We start from the raw sequence: 20,420 nt of genomic DNA on the forward strand, positions 1-20,420 counted from the left end.
AAGTTAAGTGTAATTATACCCTTTCATGTTAAGGAATCACGAGTGTGTAACAGTGCAGCTATCTGAGCCAATGTGTAACAAGGTTATGTTAAATAAAAAACATTTAATCCAACCATTTGTCTGAAATCATAAGTATATCTGTAAAAACCACCCCACCGCACCTCCGCCCCAGCCAACAACAAATTTATCACATTTACAATGGTCCCCATTTCCAGCAAAACAGAAAACAAATGCAAAACAACAAGGTAGCCCCCTCGCACTTGCCCCAACCCTCCCACCAGCATAGCAGCAGTAACCTAAAAATATGCTCCAGACAACATCTGCGGCCATGCACATCACTTTCCTCCCCTCTCCAACCCACCCCCTGCCTGCTTCTCCTCCCCAACTTCCTCCCCGCTCCAACCCACCCCCTGCCCGCTTCTCCTCCCCAACTCTACGCCTTCCCCTCCTGACTCCAAGCCGCCTGGCCGAGGAGCTCCTCAGGCAATGCTTCATTGCAAGGGAGCAGGGGGATGACGGCCGAACCGCTGCTTGGATGGATACGGGAGAGGACGGTCCCGAGGTGGGAACGTGCTCCAAGCCAGAAGCAAGATGTTGCTCCTAGCTCTCATGTGTCATTGGCAATGGTGGTACCGCACCTTGGGGTGCAGTGCCGCGTTCTGGGACCATTGGGAGCCCTCTGCCACCAGTGTTCCTGGCTAACAGCTCCAGGGCCTCCTCCATCCCTTTCATGTTATGTATTATTTGTTTGACAAAAACTCAATGCCAACTATGTTCTTGATGCTTAGGAGGCTTTTTGCTGCTGGTGAATCTCCCTCGTGCCTCCCAGAACAGCCTAACAAGCACACACCACACACACACACACATGCTTTCAGTCCCTCTCTGCTTCCACTCTCTTTGTTTCCTCTTCTGCGCATGTTATGATGATCCCTGACCTCCGGAATTGCAGGAATTGAGCGTTGCCATGCCGTTGCTAAGGATGGGAACAATTTACGGCAGAAAGTCAGAGATTTAACGCTAACGCCCATTTCAGATTGCTCGCTGTCAGACCCGATGTTCCAGTCCTGAACTCCAATTGAGGGGGTGGAAGATGCCTGTGCGTGAATTTTTTTAACGTGTGGTGACTGTTGCACACCAGCCACCTCACGGGCTTGACAGAGCTAGGTCTTTAGTGGCAAGGATCAACCAAGACGATTGGAGACCTGATCTGCTGCATGGACCTAGCGCGCACACATATCGCAGTGTGGGCTGGCCCATGCTGCCCCTGGGCCCTCGGCTCTTCTGGGCCCCGTACCCTTATTTGCCGCACCTCTGCCACAATCTCTCTCCGCTCCTCCACCACAAACATTCACCGCATCTCCATCGCGATCTCTCGCCGCTCCTCCGCCAAACAGTCACCTCACCTGCGGCGCGATCTCACACCGCTCCTCCACCACAAAAACAATCACCGCTCCTACGCCACGATGCCTTGTTGCACCTACGCCACAAACTCTCACCGCTCATCTGCCCCGACCTTCCCACTCCTCTGTACCTGGGCCCTGCCGATGTTCCTGCCCACACTCCAAAACGGCAACCAGGGTTTTGATGACGTCACCCAGTCGTCCATATCAAAATCGTCGCACACTTGGAGCAGCTCGCAATGGAGGTTGAAGTGGTACCCCCGACCTGCGAGAGAACAGCTCTGGAGGTCGGGCTATAAAAGATCCCTGTGGTACCCCACTAGTCACTGCCTGCCACCCCGAAAAAGACCCGTTTATTCCTACTCTCTGTTTCCTATCAGTTAACCAGTTTTCAATCCATGCCAATACATTACCCCCAATCCTATATGTTTTAATTTTGCACATTAAGCTCTTATGTGGGACTTTATCAAAGATCTTCTGAAAATCCAAATACACTACATCCACTGGTTCTCCCTTATCTATTCTATCAGTTACATCCTCAAAAAACTCCAGTAGGTTTGTCAAACATAATTTTCCTTTCATAAGGACGTTGACTTTGTTTAATCCCATTGATATTATCTAAGTATGCCTTTATCACATCCTTTATAATAGACTCTAGCATTTTCCCAACTACTGATGTTAGGCTAACCGGTCTGTAGTCTCTCTCCCTCCTTTTTTAAATAGTGGGGTTACATTTGCCACCCTCCAATCTGCAGGAACTGTTCCATAACCAATGCATCTACTATTTCCATGGCTACCTCTTTTAGTACTCTGGGATGCAGATCATCAGGCCCTGGGGATTTATCGGCCTTCAGGTCCATTAGTTTCTCCAGCTCTATTTTCTTACTAATTATCATTTCCTTTAATTCCTCTTGCTCACTGGACCCTTGGTTCCCTCGCATTTCTGGGACGTTATTTGTGTCCTCTTCCGTGAAGACAGAACCGAAGTATTTATTTAATTGTTCTGCCATTTCCTTGTTCCCATTACAGACTCTCCCGTTTCTGACTGTAAAGGACCTACATTTGTCTTCGCTAATCTTTTTCTTTTTACGTACTTGTAGAAACTTTTGCAGTCGGTTTTTATGTTCCTTGCAAGTTTACTCTCATACTCTATTTTTCCCCTAGTAATCAATCTCTTGGTCCTTTTTTGCTGAATTCTAAACTGCTCCCAATCCTCAGGCTTGCTACTTTTTCTGGTGACTTTGTATAACTCCTCTTTAGATCTAATACTATCCTTAATTTCTTTTGTTAGCCATGGTTGGGCCACTTTTCCTTTTGTGTTTTTACGCCAGAAAGGAATGTATAACTGTTGCAATTTATGCATTTGTTCCTTAAATGTTAGCCATTGCCTATCCACCGTCATGCCTTTTAATGAATCTTCCCAATCTATCATAACAAATTCATTCCTCAGACCTTTGTAGTTTCCTTTGTTTAGATTTAGGACCCTAGTTTCGGATTGGACTACTTCACTTTCCATCTTAATAAGAAATTCAATCAAGTTATGGTCACTCTTCCCTAAAGGACCCTGCACAAGACTGTTAATTCACCCCTTATCATTACACAATACCCAATCTAGGATAGCTTGTTTCCTAGTAGCTCCTCAACATACTGGTCTAAAAAACCATCTTGTACTCACTCCAGGAATTCATCTGCCATAGTATTATTACTAATTTGGTTTGGCCAGTCTGTCTGTAGATTAAAGTCACCTACGATTACTGTAGTACCCTTGCTACATGCATCTCTAATTTCCTGTTTGATGCCATCCCCTAGCAGCAGCCAAGTTCATGACACCATGGGTGGCTCTGCTGCACAGGAGGGCAGGAAAAAGAGTGGGAGAGTTATAGTGGTAGGGGATTCTATTGTAAGGGGAATAGATAGGCATTTCTGCGGTTGCAACCGAGACTCCAGGATGGTATGTTGCCTTCCTGATGCAAGTCAAGGATGTCTCGGAGCGGCTGCAGGACATTTTTGAGGGGGAGGGTGAACAGCCAGTTGTCGTGGTGCATATAGGTACCAACTATATAGGTAAAAAATAGGATGAGATCCTACGCGCTGAATTTAGGGAGCTAGGAGTTAAATTAAAAAGCAGGACCGCAAAGATCTTAGGATTGCTACCAGTGCCATGTGCTAGTCAGAGTAGGAATTGCAGGATAGATAAGATGAATATGTGGCTTGAAGAGTGGTGCAGGAAGGAGGGATTCAAATTCCTGGGTCACTGGAACCGGTTCTGGGGGAGGTGGGACCAGTACAAACTGGACGGTCTGCAGCTGGGCAGGACCAAAACCAATATCCTAGGGGGAGTGTTTGCTAGTGCTGTTGGGGAGGGATTAAACTACTATGGCAGGGGGATGGGAACCTATGAAGGGATGCAGAGGGAAATAAAATGCGGGCAGAAGTGAAAGATAGAAAGAAGAAAAGTAAAAGTGGAGGGCAGAGAAACCCAAGGCAAGAATCAAACAAGGCCACATTACAGCAAAAGTCTAAAGGGACAAAGTGTGTTAAAAAGACAAGCTTGAAGGCTCTGTGCCTCAATGCGAGGCGTATTCGTAATAAGGTGGAGGAATTAACAGCGCAGGCAGCTATTAACAAATATGGTACAATTGGGATTACGGAGACATGGCTCCAGGGTGACCAAGGCTGGGAACTCAACATCCATGGGTATTCAACATTCAGGAAGGATAGACAGAAAGGAAAAGGAGGTGGGGTAGCGTTGCTGGTTAAAAAGGAAATTAACGCAATAGTAAGGAAGGACATTAGCTTGGATGATGTGAAATCTGTTTGGGTAGAGCTGCGGAATACCAAAGGGCAGAAAACGCTAGTGGGAGTTCTGTACAGACCTCCAAACAGTAGTTGTGAGGTTGGGGACAGCCAGCATCAAACAAGAAATTAGAGATGCATGCAATAAAGGTACAGCAGTTATCATGGGCGACTTTAATCTACATATAGATTGGGCTAACCAAACTGGTAGCAGTACGGTGGAGGAGGATTTCCTGGCGTGTATTAGGGATGTGTTCTAGACCAGTATGTCGAGGAACCAACTAGAGAGCTGGTCATCCTAGACTGGGTGATGTGTATTGAGAAAGGACTAAGTAGCAATCTTGTTGTGTGAGGCCCCTTGGCGAAGAGTGACCATAATATGGTAGAATTCTTTATTAAAATGGAGAGTGACACAGTTAATTCAGAGACTAGGGTCCTGAACTTAAGGAAAGGTAACTTCAATGGTATGAGACGTGAATTGGCTAGAATAGATTGGCGAACGATACTTAAAGGGTTGACGGTAGATAGGCAATGGCAAACATTTAAAGATTACATGGATGAATTTCAACAATTGTACATCCCTGTCTGGAGTATAAATAAAACGGGGAAGGTGGCTCAACCGTGGCGAACAAGGGAAATTAGGGATAGTGTTAAATCCAAGGAAGAGGCACATAAATTGGCCAGAAAAAGCAGCAAACTTGAGGACTGGGAGAAATTTAGAATTCAGCAGAGGAGGACAGAGTTTAATTAGGAGGGGGAAAATAGAGTATGAGAGGAAGCTTGCTGGGAACATAAAAACTGACTGCAAAAGCTTCTATAGATATGTGAAGAGAAAAAGATTAGTGAAGACAAACGTAGGTCCCTTTCAGTCAGAATCAGGTGAATTTATAATGGGGAACAAAGAAATGGCAGATCAATTGAACAAATACTTTGGTTCTGTCTTCACGAAGGAAGACACAAAGAACCTTCCGGAAATATTAGGGGACCAAGAGTCGAGCGAGAAGGAGGAACTGAAGGAAATCCTTATTAGTCAGCAAATTGTGTTTGGGAAATTGATGGAATTGAAGGCCGATAAATCCCCGGGGCCTGATAGTCTGCATCCCAGAGTACTTAAGGAAGTGGCCCTAGAAATAGTGGATGCAATGGTGATCATTTTACAACAGTATATCGACTCTGGATCAATTCCTATGGACTGGAGGGTAGCTAATGTAACCTCACTTTTTAAAAAAGGAGGGAGAGAGAAAACGGGTAATTATAGACAGGTTAGCCTGACATCAGTAGTGGGGAAAATGTTGGAATCAATTATTAAAGATGAAATAGCAGTGCATTTGGAAAGCAGTGACAGGATCGGTCCAAGTCAGCATGGATTTATGAAAGGAAAATCATGCTTGACAAATCTTCTAGAATTTTTTGAGGATGTAATGAGTAGAGTGGACAAGGGAGAACCCGTGGATGTGATGTATTTGGACTTTCAAAAGGATTTTGACAAGGTCCCACATAAGAGATTGGTGTGCAAAATTAAAGCACATGGTAGTTGGGGTAACGTATTGACAGGGATAGAGAACTGGTTGGCAACAGGAAGCAGAGAGTCGGGATAAACGGGTCCTTTTCAGAATGGCAGGCAGTGACTAGTGGGGTGCCGCAGGGCTCAGTGCTGGGACCCCAGCTATTTACAATATACATCAATGATTTAGATGAAGGAATTGAGTGTAATATCTCCAAGTTTGCAGATGACACTAAACTGGGTGGCGGTGTGAGCTGTGAGGAGTATGCGAAGGGGCTGCAGGGTGACTTGGACAGGTTAGGTGAGTGGGCAAATGCATGGCAGATGCAGTATAATGTGGATAAATGTGAGGTTATCCACTTTGGTGGCAAAAACATGAAGGTAGAATATTATCTGAATGGCGGCAGATTAGGAAAAGGGGAGGTGCAACGAGACCTGGGTGTCATGGTACATCGGTCATTGAAGGGTGGCATGCAGGTGCAGCAGACGGTGAAGAAGGCAAATGGCATTTTGGCCTTCATAGCTAGGGGATTTGAGTATAGGAACAGGGAGGTCTTACTGAAATTGTAGGGCCTTGGTGAGGCCTCACCTGGAATATTTTGTTCAGTTTTGGTCTCCTAATCTGAGGAAGGACGTTCTTGGTATTGAGGGAGTGCAGCGAAGGTTCACCAGACTGATTCCCGGGATGACAGGACTGACATATGAGGAGAGACTGGATCGACTGGGCCTGTATTCACTGAAGTTTAGAAGGATGAGAGGGGATCTCATAGTAACATATAAAATTCGGACGGGACTGGAGAGGTTAGATGCAAGAAGAATGTTCTCGATGTTGGAGAAGTCCAGAACAAGGGGTCAGCCATTTAGGACCAAGATGAGGAGAAACTTCTTCAGTCAGAGAGTTGTTAACCTGTGGGATTCTCTATCACAGAGAGTTGTGGATGCCAGTTCGTTAGATATATTCAAGAGGGAATTAGATATAGCCCTTACGGCTAAAGGGATCAAGGGGTATGGAGTTAAAGCAGGAAAGGGGTACAGAGGTGAATGATCAGCCATGATCTTATTGAATGGTGGTGCAGGCTCGAAGAGCCAAATGACCTACTCCTGCACCTATTTTCTATGTTTCTACCACTACTGTTTGGAGGCCTATAGACATCTCCCACCAATGTTTTCTGCCCCTTGCTGCGTCTTAGCTCCACCCAGACTGATTCTACATCTTGATTTTCTGAGCCAATATCCTTTCTCACTATTGCTCTGATTTCATCCTTTACTACCAACGCCACACCACCCCCTCTTCCTTTTTGCCTGTCCTTCCGAAATATCGAATATCCTTGGATATTCAGTTCCCAACCCTTGTCACCCTGCAACCATGTCTCCGTAATTGCAACTATATCAAATCCGTTTGTATTTATTTGCGCTGTTAATTTATCTACCTTATTACAGCTGCTTCGTACATTCAGATACAATGCTTTTAAATTTGTCTTTTTAACATTATTAGACATCTTAACATTATTTTGTACTATAGCCTATTTGTCTTATCACTATTTTTTCTTTCCTGGACCCTAGTTGTCAGTGCACTCTTGTGTTTGTATGCTCTGTCTCTTTCTGACATTATCTGGTTATCCTTATCACAATCACTTTCCTGCATTGCTTCCTTTTCTTTTCTCTTTAGCATTCTAGATTGCTCTCTACTGCGACCGTCCTCCGCACCCCACCACCCCCCCCCCCCTTATTTAGTTTAAAGCCCTATTACCTCCCTAGTTATTCGGTTCGCTAGAACTCTGGTCCCAGCATAGTTCAGGTGTAGTCCGTCCCCATGGAACAGCTCTCTCTTTCCCGAGTATTGGTACCAGTGAGCCATGAATCGAAACCCACCTCCCACACCAACCTCTGAGCCATGCATTCATCTCCCTGATTCTATTGACCCTATGCCAATTTGCTCGTGGCTCAGGTTATTGTCTTTGTGGTTCTGCTTTTCAATTTGGTCCCTAGTTGTTCAAACTCTCTCAGCAGAACCTCTTTCTTAGTCCTACTTATGTCATTGGTACCTACGTGTACCATGACAACTGGATCCTCCCCCTCCCACTCCAAGTTCTTCTCCAGCCCAGAGGAGATGTCCTTTACCCTGGCATCGGGTAGGCAACACAGCCTTCGGGACGCATGCTCTTGGCTGCAGAAAACCCTATCTATCCCCCCAACTATACTGTCCCCTAGTACAACCAGCTGCCTCTTTTCTCCCCCCACTTGAATGGCTTTCTGCACCACGGTGCCTTGGTCAATCTGCTTGTCCACCTGCAGTGTGCACACTTGTCCACAAGGATTACAAGAACCTCAAATCTATTGGACAAGTGCAGGGACTGAGGCTCCTGCAATACTACCTCCTGGATCCCTTACCTGCTTCACTCTCAGTCACACCCTCCTGTCCCTGACCACGTGTCAATTCTAAAGTATTTAATCTAGAGGGTGTGGCTGCCTCCTGGAGCAATAGGTCCAGGTAACTTTCTCCCTCCCTGATGTCTCGCAATGTCTGCAGCTCGGACTCCAGCTCCTCAACTTGGAGCCGAAGTTCGTTGAGCCGTAGACACTTACCGCAGATGTAGTCGCCCTGGACCAAAACGTCCAGAAGCTCTCACATATTGCAGCAGCAACACATCTCCTGTTTTCCCAGAGAGAGAGAGACTGGGCGGAGGGAGAGAGAATGAGAGAGAGAGAGAGAGACTGGGGGAAGGGAGAAAGTGAGAGACTGGAGGAAGGGAGAGAAAGAGACTGGAAGAAGGGAGAGAGACTGAAGCGAGAGGGAGAGACTGGGGAGGGAGGTAGAGAGAGAGACTGGGGAGGGAGGTAGAGAGAGAGACTGGGGAGGGAGGTAGAGAGAGAGACTGGGGAGGGAGGTAGAGAGACAGAGACTGGGGAGGGAGGTAGAGAGACAGAGACTGGGGAGGGAGGTAGAGAGAGAGAGAGACTGGGGAGGGAGGTAGAGAGAGAGAGAGACTGGGGAGGGAGGTAGAGAGAGAGAGAGAGAGATTGGGGAGTGAGGTAGAGAGAGAGAGAGAGACTGGGGAGGGAGGTGGAGAGAGACTGGGGAGAGAGGTAGAGAGAGAGAGACTGGGGAGAGAGGTAGAGAGAGAGAGAGAGAGAGAGAGAGAGAGAGAGACTGGGGAGGGAGAGAGAAAGAGAGAGAGAGAGAGAGAGAGAGAGAGAGACTGGGGAGGGAGAGAGAAAGAGAGAGAGAGAGAGAGAGAGAGAGAGACTGGGGAGGGAGAGAGAAAGAGAGAGAGAGAGAGAGAGAGAGACTGGGGAGGGAGAGAGAGAGGGACTGGGGGAAGAGAGAGAGAGACTGGGGGGGAGAGAGAGAGAGACTGGGAGGGGAGAGAGAGAGAGACTGAGGAGAGAGAGAGATGGGGGAGGGAGAGAGACTGGGGAAGAGAGACTGGGGGGAGAGAGAGAGAGAGAGAGAGAGAGACTGAGGAGAGAGAGAGATGGGGGAGGGAGAGAGACTGGGGAAGAGAGACTGGGGGGAGAGGGAGAGAGAGAGAGAGAGACTGGGGAGGGAGGTGGAGAGAGACTGGGGAGGGAGGTAGAGAGAGAGAGACTGGGGAGGGAGGTATAGAGAGAGAGAGAGAGAGAGAGAGAGAGAGAGAGACTGGGGAGGGAGGTAGAGAGAGAGAGACTGGGGAGGGAGAGAGAAAGAGAGAGAGAGAGAGAGAGAGAGAGAGACTGGGGAGGGAGAGAGAAAGAGAGAGAGAGAGAGAGAGAGAGAGAGACTGGGGAGGGAGAGAGAAAGAGAGAGAGAGAGAGAGAGAGACTGGGGAGGGAGAGAGAGAGGGACTGGGGGAAGAGAGAGAGAGACTGGGGGGGAGAGAGAGAGAGACTGGGAGGGGAGAGAGAGAGAGACTGAGGAGAGAGAGAGATGGGGGAGGGAGAGAGACTGGGGAAGAGAGACTGGGGGGAGAGAGAGAGAGAGAGAGAGAGAGACTGAGGAGAGAGAGAGATGGGGGAGGGAGAGAGACTGGGGAAGAGAGACTGGGGGGAGAGGGAGAGAGAGAGAGAGAGACTGGGGAGGGAGGTGGAGAGAGACTGGGGAGGGAGGTAGAGAGAGAGAGACTGGGGAGGGAGGTATAGAGAGAGAGAGAGAGAGAGAGAGAGAGAGACTGGGGAGGGAGGTAGAGAGAGAGAGACTGGGGAGGGAGAAAGAAAGAGAGAGAGAGAGAGAGAGAGAGAGAGAGAGAGAGAGACTGGGGAGGGAGAGAGAAAGAGAGAGAGAGAGAGAGAGAGAGACTGGGGAGGGAGAGAGAGAGGGACTGGGGGAAGAGAGAGAGAGACTGGGGGGGAGAGAGAAAGAGACTGGGAGGGGAGAGAGAGAGAGACTGAGGAGAGAGAGAGATGGGGGAGGGAGAGAGACTGGGGAAGAGAGACTGGGGGGAGAGAGAGAGAGAGAGAGAGAGAGAGAGACTGAGGAGAGAGAGATGGGGGAGGGAGAGAGACTGGGGAAGAGAGACTGGGGGGAGAGGGAGAGAGAGAGAGAGAGAGAGTGAGACTGGGGAGAGAGCAAGAGAGAGAGAGACTGGGGGGAGGGAGAGAGAGAGACTGGGGGGAGGGAGAGAGAGAGACTGGGGGGAGGGAGAGAGAGAGACTGGGGGGAGGGAGAGAGAGAGACTGGGGGAGGGAGAGAGAGAGACTGGGGGGAGGGAGAGAGAGAGACTGGGGGGAGGGAGAGAGAGAGAGAGACTGGGGGGAGGGAGAGAGAGAGAGAGACTGGGGGGAGGGAGAGAGAGAGACTGGGGGGAGGGAGAGAGAGAGACTGGGGGGAGGGAGAGAGAGAGACTGGGGGGAGGGAGAGAGAGAGACTGGGGGGAAGGGAGAGAGAGAGACTGGGGGGAAGGGAGAGAGGGAGACTGGGGGAGGGAGAGAGAGAGACTGGGGGGAGGGAGAGAGAGAGACTGGGGGCGGGGGAAGTGAGAGAGAGAGAGAGACTTGGGGAGGGAGAGAGAGACTGGGGGAGGGAGAGAGAGAGACTGGGAGGAGGGAGAGAGAGAGACTGGGAGGAGGGAGAGACTGGGAGGAGGGAGAGAGAGACTGGGGGAGGGAGAGAGAGAGAGACTGGGGGAGGGAGAGAGAGAGACTGGGGGAGGGAGAGAGGGGCGGTGGGGGTGGGTAAGGTCAGGAACTTAGGCTGGGGGTGTCAGAACTTGGGCTGGGATGGGGCATGAACTTGAGCTGGGATGGAGCATGAACTTGGGCTGAGATGGAACATGAACTTGGGCTGGGGGGGGGGGGCATGAACTTGGGCTGGGAGGGGGAATCAGGAACATGGGCTGGGATGGGGCAGGAACTTGTGCGGGGAGGGAGGGAGCTCTCTCCTGTCTGGAGTCGGCAGTCAGAATGGCTCGAATTACACTTTGTAAAGTCACTGAGAACTTGGGTTGGGCGGATCTAACATTCCAGATAAATTGCATTTTTCTGTTGCAAATAACGACATCCGGGAGTTAACCCCAGTCTCCTGGCCAGTATTTATCCTCAATCAACACAACAAAATCACATTGCTGTTTGTGAGAGCTTGCTATATGCAAATTGCTGCCTTTACTACATTACAAAGTGACTACACTTCAAAAGTACTTAATTGGCTGTAAAGTGCTTTAGGATGTCCTGAGGGCATGAAAGGCTCTATAGAAATGCAAATGTTTGTTTTGGCTCTGAAACTCTGCCATTAAAGCTTCCCTAGCTCTTTGTGAGCGGACCACTTGCCGATTATCTCCTCCATGAGGAAAATGGCTGGGCTGGGCTGGGCTCGATTTCCTTTCACCTGCTGCCACGATCGAAATTGGAACCTCACCAAGAGCCTGTGAACCTGCCTCCACCCATTGAGCAGGATGAGATGCTGAGGTGCTGTGTCACTGCGCCAATCTTTATTTATCTTTTCCATAATAGTACTAATACTTTGAACTGTGACCCTGCGAAACGTAAATGTGTGGATTACTGAATAGTTTTAATATAGTTATGCTGCTAGCTGCAGTCATGATGTATTTGTATTGTCACAAGCAGCTTATATAATATAGTCTACTCCTGTTAATTCAAAGTTGGTTTTCCAAAAAAAAACAAATTCAATTACCTGTAGTAAGAATTAAGTCATTTAATAAAACAGCACAGGGGGCTTTTTTTTTTGCATAATTTCAATTTATAATTAATTTAAATTATCAACTTTGAATTAAATGTAGACTATAGCAACTGTAGCAGTTACTATAATCGTTACTGTACAGAAACCTTTTGTATAAAAGATTGGCTGTTAATAAAATAGCAGCTTTTTTTACTACAGACTAATCGTATCTGACATTAATTCAAAAGAAACACTTTTAAGGCAAATTAATAGCAGTCTTCGCACCTTGTAATAATAAAGGTATTCCTGATACAGGGGCTTAAGTCCAGGCTGCCACTCACTTCACACGGTGAATCAACTTGAGTACTTAACATGTATCTGCTTTGATCGATATTCATAGTCAATGCCATGGGTGCACGAAGTGAATGGAGGCTGGACCCTTGATTCTTTACAGTACCAGGATTAATAAGTAACACTGCGTCACCAAAATGAACATATCCATCGCAGCTTTTGGCAAGCTCGGTCTAAATAAATTAGAAAAAAAACACTTGTTAATGCAGGCAATGACGTCCAATGTGAAATAAATCTAAAATAATGGCTACCTGGAATTTATTACAAGGATTTAATGTCACATCGTGAAAGTGAAGTCTGGGCTATTTATTTATCACTCCACGAATTTCATGGTGGTTATTTTATTCACTTTTGAATCATTTGATTCCCTGGTTACAGTAGTAATGGTGGAAAGTGATGGGCCAGTAAGTACCCTTGTGCTGTTGGTGCCTAATAAAGTCTACCATGAAGGATTAATGATTGTGATCATGGCAGGTTTATTTATTCATATCATTAACAGTCAATTACCAGGTAATGTTACTACGGCACCAATAATTTGCACTGCATTTAAATAGTGCTTATAACGTAGAAAAACAGCCAAGGCACTTCACAGAGGCATAATATATAATTAATCGATCTCCCTTGATGCAGCTCAGTCTGGGGTATGGAACATTGTTGCAGTGCTGAACTGTAGTCCCTGTGGGCTAAATAGGCCCTGAAGTCAATTGAAGAGTACCCAGCCTCTGATCTGCTTGAACAGCCACAGCATTTATGTAAGAACATAAGAAATAGGAGCAGTAGTAGACCATACGGCCCTTGAGCCTGCTTCGCATTTCATAAGATCGCGGCTGATCATCGACCTGAACTCCACTTTCCCACCCGATCACCATATCCCTTGATTTCCCCAGACTCTAAAAAACCTATCTCAGCCTTGAATATATTCAGGGACTCTGCATCCACAGACCTCTCTGGGCAGAGAATTCCAAAGATTCACAACCCTCTGAGTGAAGAAATTCCTCCTCATCTCTGTTTTAAATGACCAACCCCTTATCCTGAGACTGTGCCCCCTAATTCTAGACACTCCAGCCAGGGGGAAACAAACTCTCAGCAGCTACCCTGTCAATCCCCTTCAGAATCTTGTATGTTTCATTGAGATCACCTCTCATTCTTCTAAACTCCAGAGAGTATAGGCCCATTCTACACAATCTCTCAGCATAAGACAGCCCTCTCATCCCAGGAATCAATCTAATGAACCTTCGTTGCACGCCTCCAAGGCAAGTATATCCTTCCTTAGATAAGGAGACTAAAACTGTGTACAGTACTCCAGGTGTGGTCTCACCAAGGCCCTGTACAATTGTAGCAAGACTTCCTTACTCTTATACTCCAACCCCCTTGCAGTAAAGGACAACATGCCATTTGCCTTCCTTATTGCTTGCTGTACCTGAATGCTAGCTTTCTGTGTTTCTTGCACGAGGACACCCAAATCTCTCTGAACACCAACATTTGAAAGTTTCTCACCATTTAAAAAATATTCTGTTTTTCTATTCTTCCTACCAAATTGAATAATCCAACATTTCCCTACATTATACTCCATCTGCCACCTTACTGCACACTCACTAGGTCTATCTATATCCCTTTGCAGACATTTTGTGTTCTCCTCACAGCTTACTGTCCCACCTAGCTTTGTATCGTCAGCAAATTTGGATACATTACACCCAGTCCCTTCAGCTAGATCATTAATATAGATTGTAAATAGCTGAGGCCCAGCGGCACCCCACTACTTACAGCCTGCCAACCTGAAAAAGACCTGTTTATCCCTACTCTATATTTTCTGGCCCTTAAGCAATCCTCTATCCATGCTAATACATTACCTCCAATCCCATGATCCCTTATCTTATGTAATAACCTTTTATGTGGCACCTTATCGAATGCCTTTTGAAAATCCAAATATACTACATCCACTGGTTCCCCTTTATCTACCCTGCTATTTACATCCTCAAAAAACTCTAATAAATTTGTTAAACATTATTTCCCTTTCATAAAACTATGGTGACTCTGCCTAATCATGTGGCTGGTCCAGTTCAGTTTCTGGTCAATGGTAACCCCCCCTGCATGTTGATGGTGGGGGACCCAATGATGGTAATGCTGTTGAATGTCAAGGGGAGGTGGTTATGCTCTCTCTTGTTGAATGTTACTTGCGACTTATCAGCTCAAGTCTGGATGATGTCGAGGTCTTTGTTGCTTGTGGACACGGACTGCTTCATTATCTGAGGAATTGTAAATGGAGCTGAACACTGTCCAATCATCAGTCTCACTTGGACCTTATGATAGAGGGAAGGTCATTGATGAAGATAGTTGGATCCAGAACGCTGCCCTGAGAAACTCCTGCAACAATGTTCTGGACTTGAGATGATTGGCCTCCAACAACCTCAACCAGATATGCCAGATATGACTCCAGCCAGTGGAGAGTTTTCCCCCTGACCCCAATGACTTCAATTTTACTGGGGCTCCTTGATGCCACACTCAGTCGAATCCTGCCTCGATGTCAAGGGCAGTCACTCTCACCTCACCTTTGGTCTATACTGCACCAGCTGATGTCAGGCCTGAGTGATAAAGTCAGTACAATTAGTCTTAGATAAGGAGGGGTAAGATAGTCATGTTTATCATTCCTGATTTGCTATCTAATAATGTCTGCTGGCTATCTGTGGACATTAGGCAAGATCAGGATCAAGCTTGGTTCTAATGCTTGACTGGTATGCCAACATTCACTGTCATTTGGACAGCATATCTAATGGTCAATGCCCACAGAACCATATCAAAACATGTCAGCACTGGATGAGAGGAGACAGGAGAAGAGCAGAACCATAATGGGCAAGGAGATTCAGTTCTATTAGGATGTTCCCATAACGCTTTAGTTTGGCTCCTGGTTTAATTCCTCTTGTTCTCTAAGCTCTCCCAATGCAACAGTTTCCTTTTGCAGAGAGGGTTCCCCAAAAAATGGTCTTATAAATACCAGAGATTTTAGCCTTAGCATGGTGCAAACAAGTTCACTCATCTCTGCCATGTTCTACTTCTGTAGGCCAGCTGAGATTACTCAGGTACTCAGGACTTTCCAAAGCGCTTCAGAGCCAATTGATTACTTTGGAAACATAGACACTGTTGTTACACAGGAAGATTTGGCAGCCAATTTTCACACAGAAATGTCCCACAAACAGCAATGAGATAAATGACCAGTTAATCTGTTTTTAACAGTGTTAGTTGAAGAATAAAGCTGGCCAGGACACTGGGAAACCTCCCGTGCTCTTCTTAGGCATCTTTTACATCCATTTGAGTAGACAGATGGAGCCTCCGTTTAATATCTCATCTGAAAGACCATACCTCTGATGGTGCAGCATTCCTTGTACTTAATGATAGCCTAGATTATGCACCCAAATCCAGGAATGGGCTCAAACCCAGACCTTTCTGACTTAGACATGTGCGTGCTATCGCTGAACCAGATTGAAACTTGACAATTGAGAGGATATTGCCAGTTACAATTGTGTTGATCTGAATTGTCTCCCACCTTTTGCCACCAATTTTCTTCCCTGTCCAACTCCTTTCTGAAGGACATGTACCAGTGCCCATGGCAGTGAACCTGGTCACTGAGCATTGATTAAGTTGTTGGAGCATGAAATATTTTGCCATAGGGAGTAGCTGAGGCAGAGATCATTACATCTTTTAAGGGAAATATGGATGAATGTGTTAGGTATGGAAGAACTCCACCAGACTGAGTACTGTGAGCTAAAACTGATGTGACCTTAGTCTCTTTAATACAACCCCAGAGTGCCTAAGCAGCACGGAGCAGTCCCATGCAATAAGTTTTTAAGTCAGTTCACGGGCTCCTAGGCCGCCTGCAATTTCTGCAGCCTAGAGGAGTCGGTGTTCTACGTGTATGTTGAATGTACGAGGGTGCAGCCCTTCTTCCAATATCTGAAGGGGCTGCTCCTCAAATTCTGGTTGCACTACAGTCCCACACTCCTGATCTTTGGGCACCCTGTGCAGAGGGGAGCGGGCAGGTCGGAAGGCCTCCTCGTAGGACTGCTCCTGGGCATGGCCAAGGGGGCCATCAACCGGTCCAGGCAGTGGGTGGTCGAGGGGGTCATTCAGCCCGACTGCCTGCCTCTCTTCCGGGGTTACATCCAAGCCAGGGTGTCCCTGGAGATGGAGCACGCGGTGTCCACCGGTACGCTCGCGGCCTTCCGTGAGAGGTGGGCGCAGGAAGGACTGGAGTGCATCATCACCCCCAGCAACCAAATTTTAATTTGATTATTTGTGTTTAAAGTTTAATTTGTTTTATTGCCGGGTTTTAGTGCTGCCCCCCCCCCCCGCCCCCGCTTTTAGCCAGGGGGCACTTGTAAAATTTGTGTTTATTAGTGCCCTAAAAAAATACAATACAAAAAAAAAAGTGTCATGTATTCAACTGTCATTGTAACCCATGTATAAGCTGACCTAAGTTGTACACCTTGAGAACACTGACCACAGGTGGCGAACTTGTGGGAGACACTCCTAACCTGGACCTTCCGGTATAAAAGGGGAAGCTCCACCCACCGTCTGTCTCTTGAGGTCTTCGTAATAAAGGTAACTGATCACAGAGTGATCTTCTCTCAAGTATGGGCCTCGTGTGCATTTATAAGGACATATTATTGGCGACAAGAAACTGGTATTTAAACCACGCGAGCATGGCCACTAGCAGCACAGAAGAGAGGTACTGTGTTGGTGATGATTGGGACGACTTTATTGAGAGACTACAGCAAAGTTTTGTCACTAAAGAATGGTTGGGACAGGGTTCGGCCGACAAACGTAGGGCTCATCTCCTGACGTTTTGTGGATACAGAACGTACTCCCTGATGAAGGACCTTCTAGCGCCAGAGAAGCCGGCAGACAAGACGTTCGAAGAGCTCAGTAAGTTTATCGGGGAGCACCTTAAACCGGCGAGCAGCATGCACATGGCAAGACACCGGTTTTACACGCACCCGCGGCGAGAAGGGCAAAGCGTTCCAGACTTCGTGGCAGATCTCCGGCGACTGGCGAGCCTATGTAAGTTCCCAGATGCATGCAGAGCGGAGATGTCACGAGACTTTTTTTATTGAGGGCATCGGGCACGCTGGGGTTTTCAGGAAACTGATTGAGACCAAAGATTTGACCTTGGAAGCGGCGGTGACCTTGGAAGCGGCGGCTCTGATAGCCCAGACAATTATCTCAGGGGAGGAAGAGATCAGAATGATTTATGGCAAAAATCTTGGCTCAAATGCGACAAACGATCAGGGAGTCAACATTGTTAATGCAGCACACAGTTCTCTAGGCAGACAAGGGCAATCGGACATGCCCCAGCATGCAATCGAACCCAAAGGGGGAATTCAACAGAGACAGTGGCTAGCTGAACGGCGATTCATGCCATCACAAGGGACAATGCGGCCAGTAATGAGGCCATCAACACCTGTTAATGGTGCATTTAAGGACAGTTACAAAGACAGTCAGAGACGATCGACTGGTAATGGACCTTTTGTTTCCAACAATGGGGCCTCTAGCTCATGCTGGAGCTGTGGAGGCAAACACCCAGCCAGAGCTTGCAGGTATCAGCAATATACCTGCAGAAACTGCAACGTCAGCAGTCACTTGGCACATATGTGCAGGAAGCCTGCAGCCAGGTTGATGTACGAGGAGGACAGGTCCGATGTAAGCCCTACGAGGCCAAATAAATACTGGGGGAAATCGCTGGAAGCTGAAGTTCAGCGAGTTCATGTGGAGCACATATACAGTTCATATACCAGGACATCATCGATAATGATGAAAGTGCTCCTCAATAGCATCCCAGTATTAATGGAGCTGGACACGGAGGCCAGCCAGTCCCTGATGAGTATCAAACAGTTCGAAAGGTTGTGCGTGTCCAAGGCCAGGAGGCTAAAATTATTGCCGATTGACGCACAGCTACGGACATATACAAAGGAGATCATTCCGGTGCTAGGCAGCGCCACAGTAGTCGTGACCCACAAAGATTCGGAGAACAGGTTGCCACTCTAGATTGTCCCGGGGGATGGTCCCGCAGTACTAGGGAGGAGTTGGCTTGCTGTCATGAACTGGAAATGGGGCGATGTCAATGCAATTTCTTCTGTGGGGCGAGTATCATGCTCACAGGTCCTGGACAAATTTGACTCATTATTTCAACCCGGCATCGGCACTTTCATGGGGACTAAGGTAGTGATTCACATAAACCTGTACGCCAGGCCAGTACACCACAAGGCCAGAGCGGTGCCGTACGTGATGCGGGAAAAGATAGAATGCGAATTGGACTGCCTGCTGAGGGAAGGCATCATCTCGCCAGTCGAATTCAGTGACTGGGTGAGCCCGATCGTACCGGTGCTCAAGGCAGATGGGTCGGTCAGGATATGTGGCGATTACAAGGCCACCATTAATCGGGTGTCACTCCAAGACCAGTACCCGCTACCGAGAGCGGAGGATCTCTTTGCAACGCTATCCGGTGGCAAACTTTTTAAAAAATTGGACCTGACCTCAGCTTACATGACCCAGGAGCTGGCGAGTGAGTCGAAGAAGCTGACCACCATCACAAACACAAGGGGTTGTTTGGGTACAACAGATGTCCGTTCGGGATTCGTTCGGCCGCCGCGATCTTTCAGCGAAATATGGAAAGCCTCCACAAGTCAATTCCAAGGACGGTGGTTTTTCAAGACAACATCCTCATCACGGATCGCGATACTGAAGAACATCTCCATAACCTGGAGGAGGTGCTACGCAGACTGGACTGGGTAGAGCTGCGACTGAAAAAGGCGAAGTGCGTCTTCTTAGCTCCAGAGCTAGAATTCCTGGGGAGGAGGGTAGCAGCAGACGGGATCAGAACTACTGTGTGCAAAACGGAAGCAATCCAGAGAGCACCCAGACCCCGTAAGACGACGGAGCTGCGTTCATTCCTGGGGCTCCTGAATTATTTTGGCAACTCTCTTCCCAAATTGAGCACGCTGTTAGAGCCGCTACACGTGCTCCTACGCAAAGGTCGCGATTGGGTCTGGGGGGACAGCCAGGAAAGGGCTTTTGATAGAGCACGCAATTTGTTATGCTCCAACAAACTGTTAACATTATATGACCCGTGTAAGAAACTAGTTTTAACGTGTGATGCGTCGTCCTATGGGGTCGGGTGTGTGGTGCAGCATGTGAATGCCAATGGTCAGTTACAGCTGGTAGCTTATTCCTCCAGAAGTCTGTCCCAGGCAGAAAGGGACTACGTGATGGTAGAAAAGGAAGCGCTAGCATGTGTATATGCAGTAAAAAAAATGCACCAATATCTGTTTGGCAGGAATTTTGAGCTGGAGACAGATCACAAACCCCTAACGTCCCTTTTGGCCGACAACAAGGCCATAAATGCAAATGCATCGGCCCGCATACAGAGGTGGGCACTTACGTTAGCCGCCTATGACTGCACAATTTGGCACAGACCGGGCACTGAAAACTGTGCCGATGCACTCAGCAGGCTCCCACTAGCCACTACTGAGGGGCAGCTGAGCATGCTGCTGAGATGGTCATGGCTGTTGAAGCTTTCGAAAGCGAAGGCTCACCTGTGACAGCCCATCAGATTAAAGTCTGGACAAATAAAGACCCGCTACTGTCTTTAGTTAAGAAATGTGTCCTGAATGGGGACTGGGCAGCCACGTACAGGGCATGTCCTGAGGAGTTTAAACCGTTTCATAAGTGCAAGGATGAACTCTCGATTCAGGCTGATTGCCTACTGTGGGGAAACCGAGTAGTCATGCCCCAGAAGGGCAGAGAGGTGTTTATCAGAGAACTTCACAATGAGCACCCGGGCATTGTCATGATGAAGACAATTGCCAGGTCACACATTTGGCAGCCAGGGATAGATGCAGACCTGGAACTTTGTGTTCGCAGGTGCAACACGTGTGCTCAGCTGGGCAACGCACCCAGGGAAGCCTCCCTTAGCCCTTGGTCCTGGCCCGCCAAGCCATGGTCACGCATCCATGTGGACTACGCAGGTCCTTTCATGGGAAAAATGTTTTTGGTTGTAGTAGACACCTACTCCAAATGGATTGAGTGTGCCATTTTAAATTCAAGCATATCCTCTGCCACGGTAGAAAGTCTACGGGCAACGTTCGCCGCCCATGGTCTACCGGACGTCTTGGTCAGCGACAATGGCCCGTGCTTCACAAGCACTGAATTCCAGGACTTCATGGCAGGCAATGGAATCAACCATGTCAGAATGGCGCCATTCAAGCCGGCGTCAAACAGCCAGGTA

General features: G+C 47.7%; 1 protein-coding gene across 1 annotated transcript in view; it reads right to left on the reverse strand.

Moving 5' to 3' along the window:
• Positions 1-20,420, reverse strand: part of cfap161 (cilia and flagella associated protein 161) — an 88,880-nt gene that overhangs the window by 41,038 nt on the left and 27,422 nt on the right. The window contains exon 3 of the mRNA XM_070858680.1: positions 12,077-12,315. Within this exon, the coding sequence (XP_070714781.1) occupies positions 12,077-12,315 (239 nt within the window). The remainder of the gene's footprint in view (positions 1-12,076; positions 12,316-20,420) is intronic.

The sequence above is a fragment of the Pristiophorus japonicus genome, chromosome 17 (assembly GCF_044704955.1).
Source record: "Pristiophorus japonicus isolate sPriJap1 chromosome 17, sPriJap1.hap1, whole genome shotgun sequence".
Classification (NCBI taxonomy): Eukaryota; Metazoa; Chordata; class Chondrichthyes; family Pristiophoridae; genus Pristiophorus; species Pristiophorus japonicus.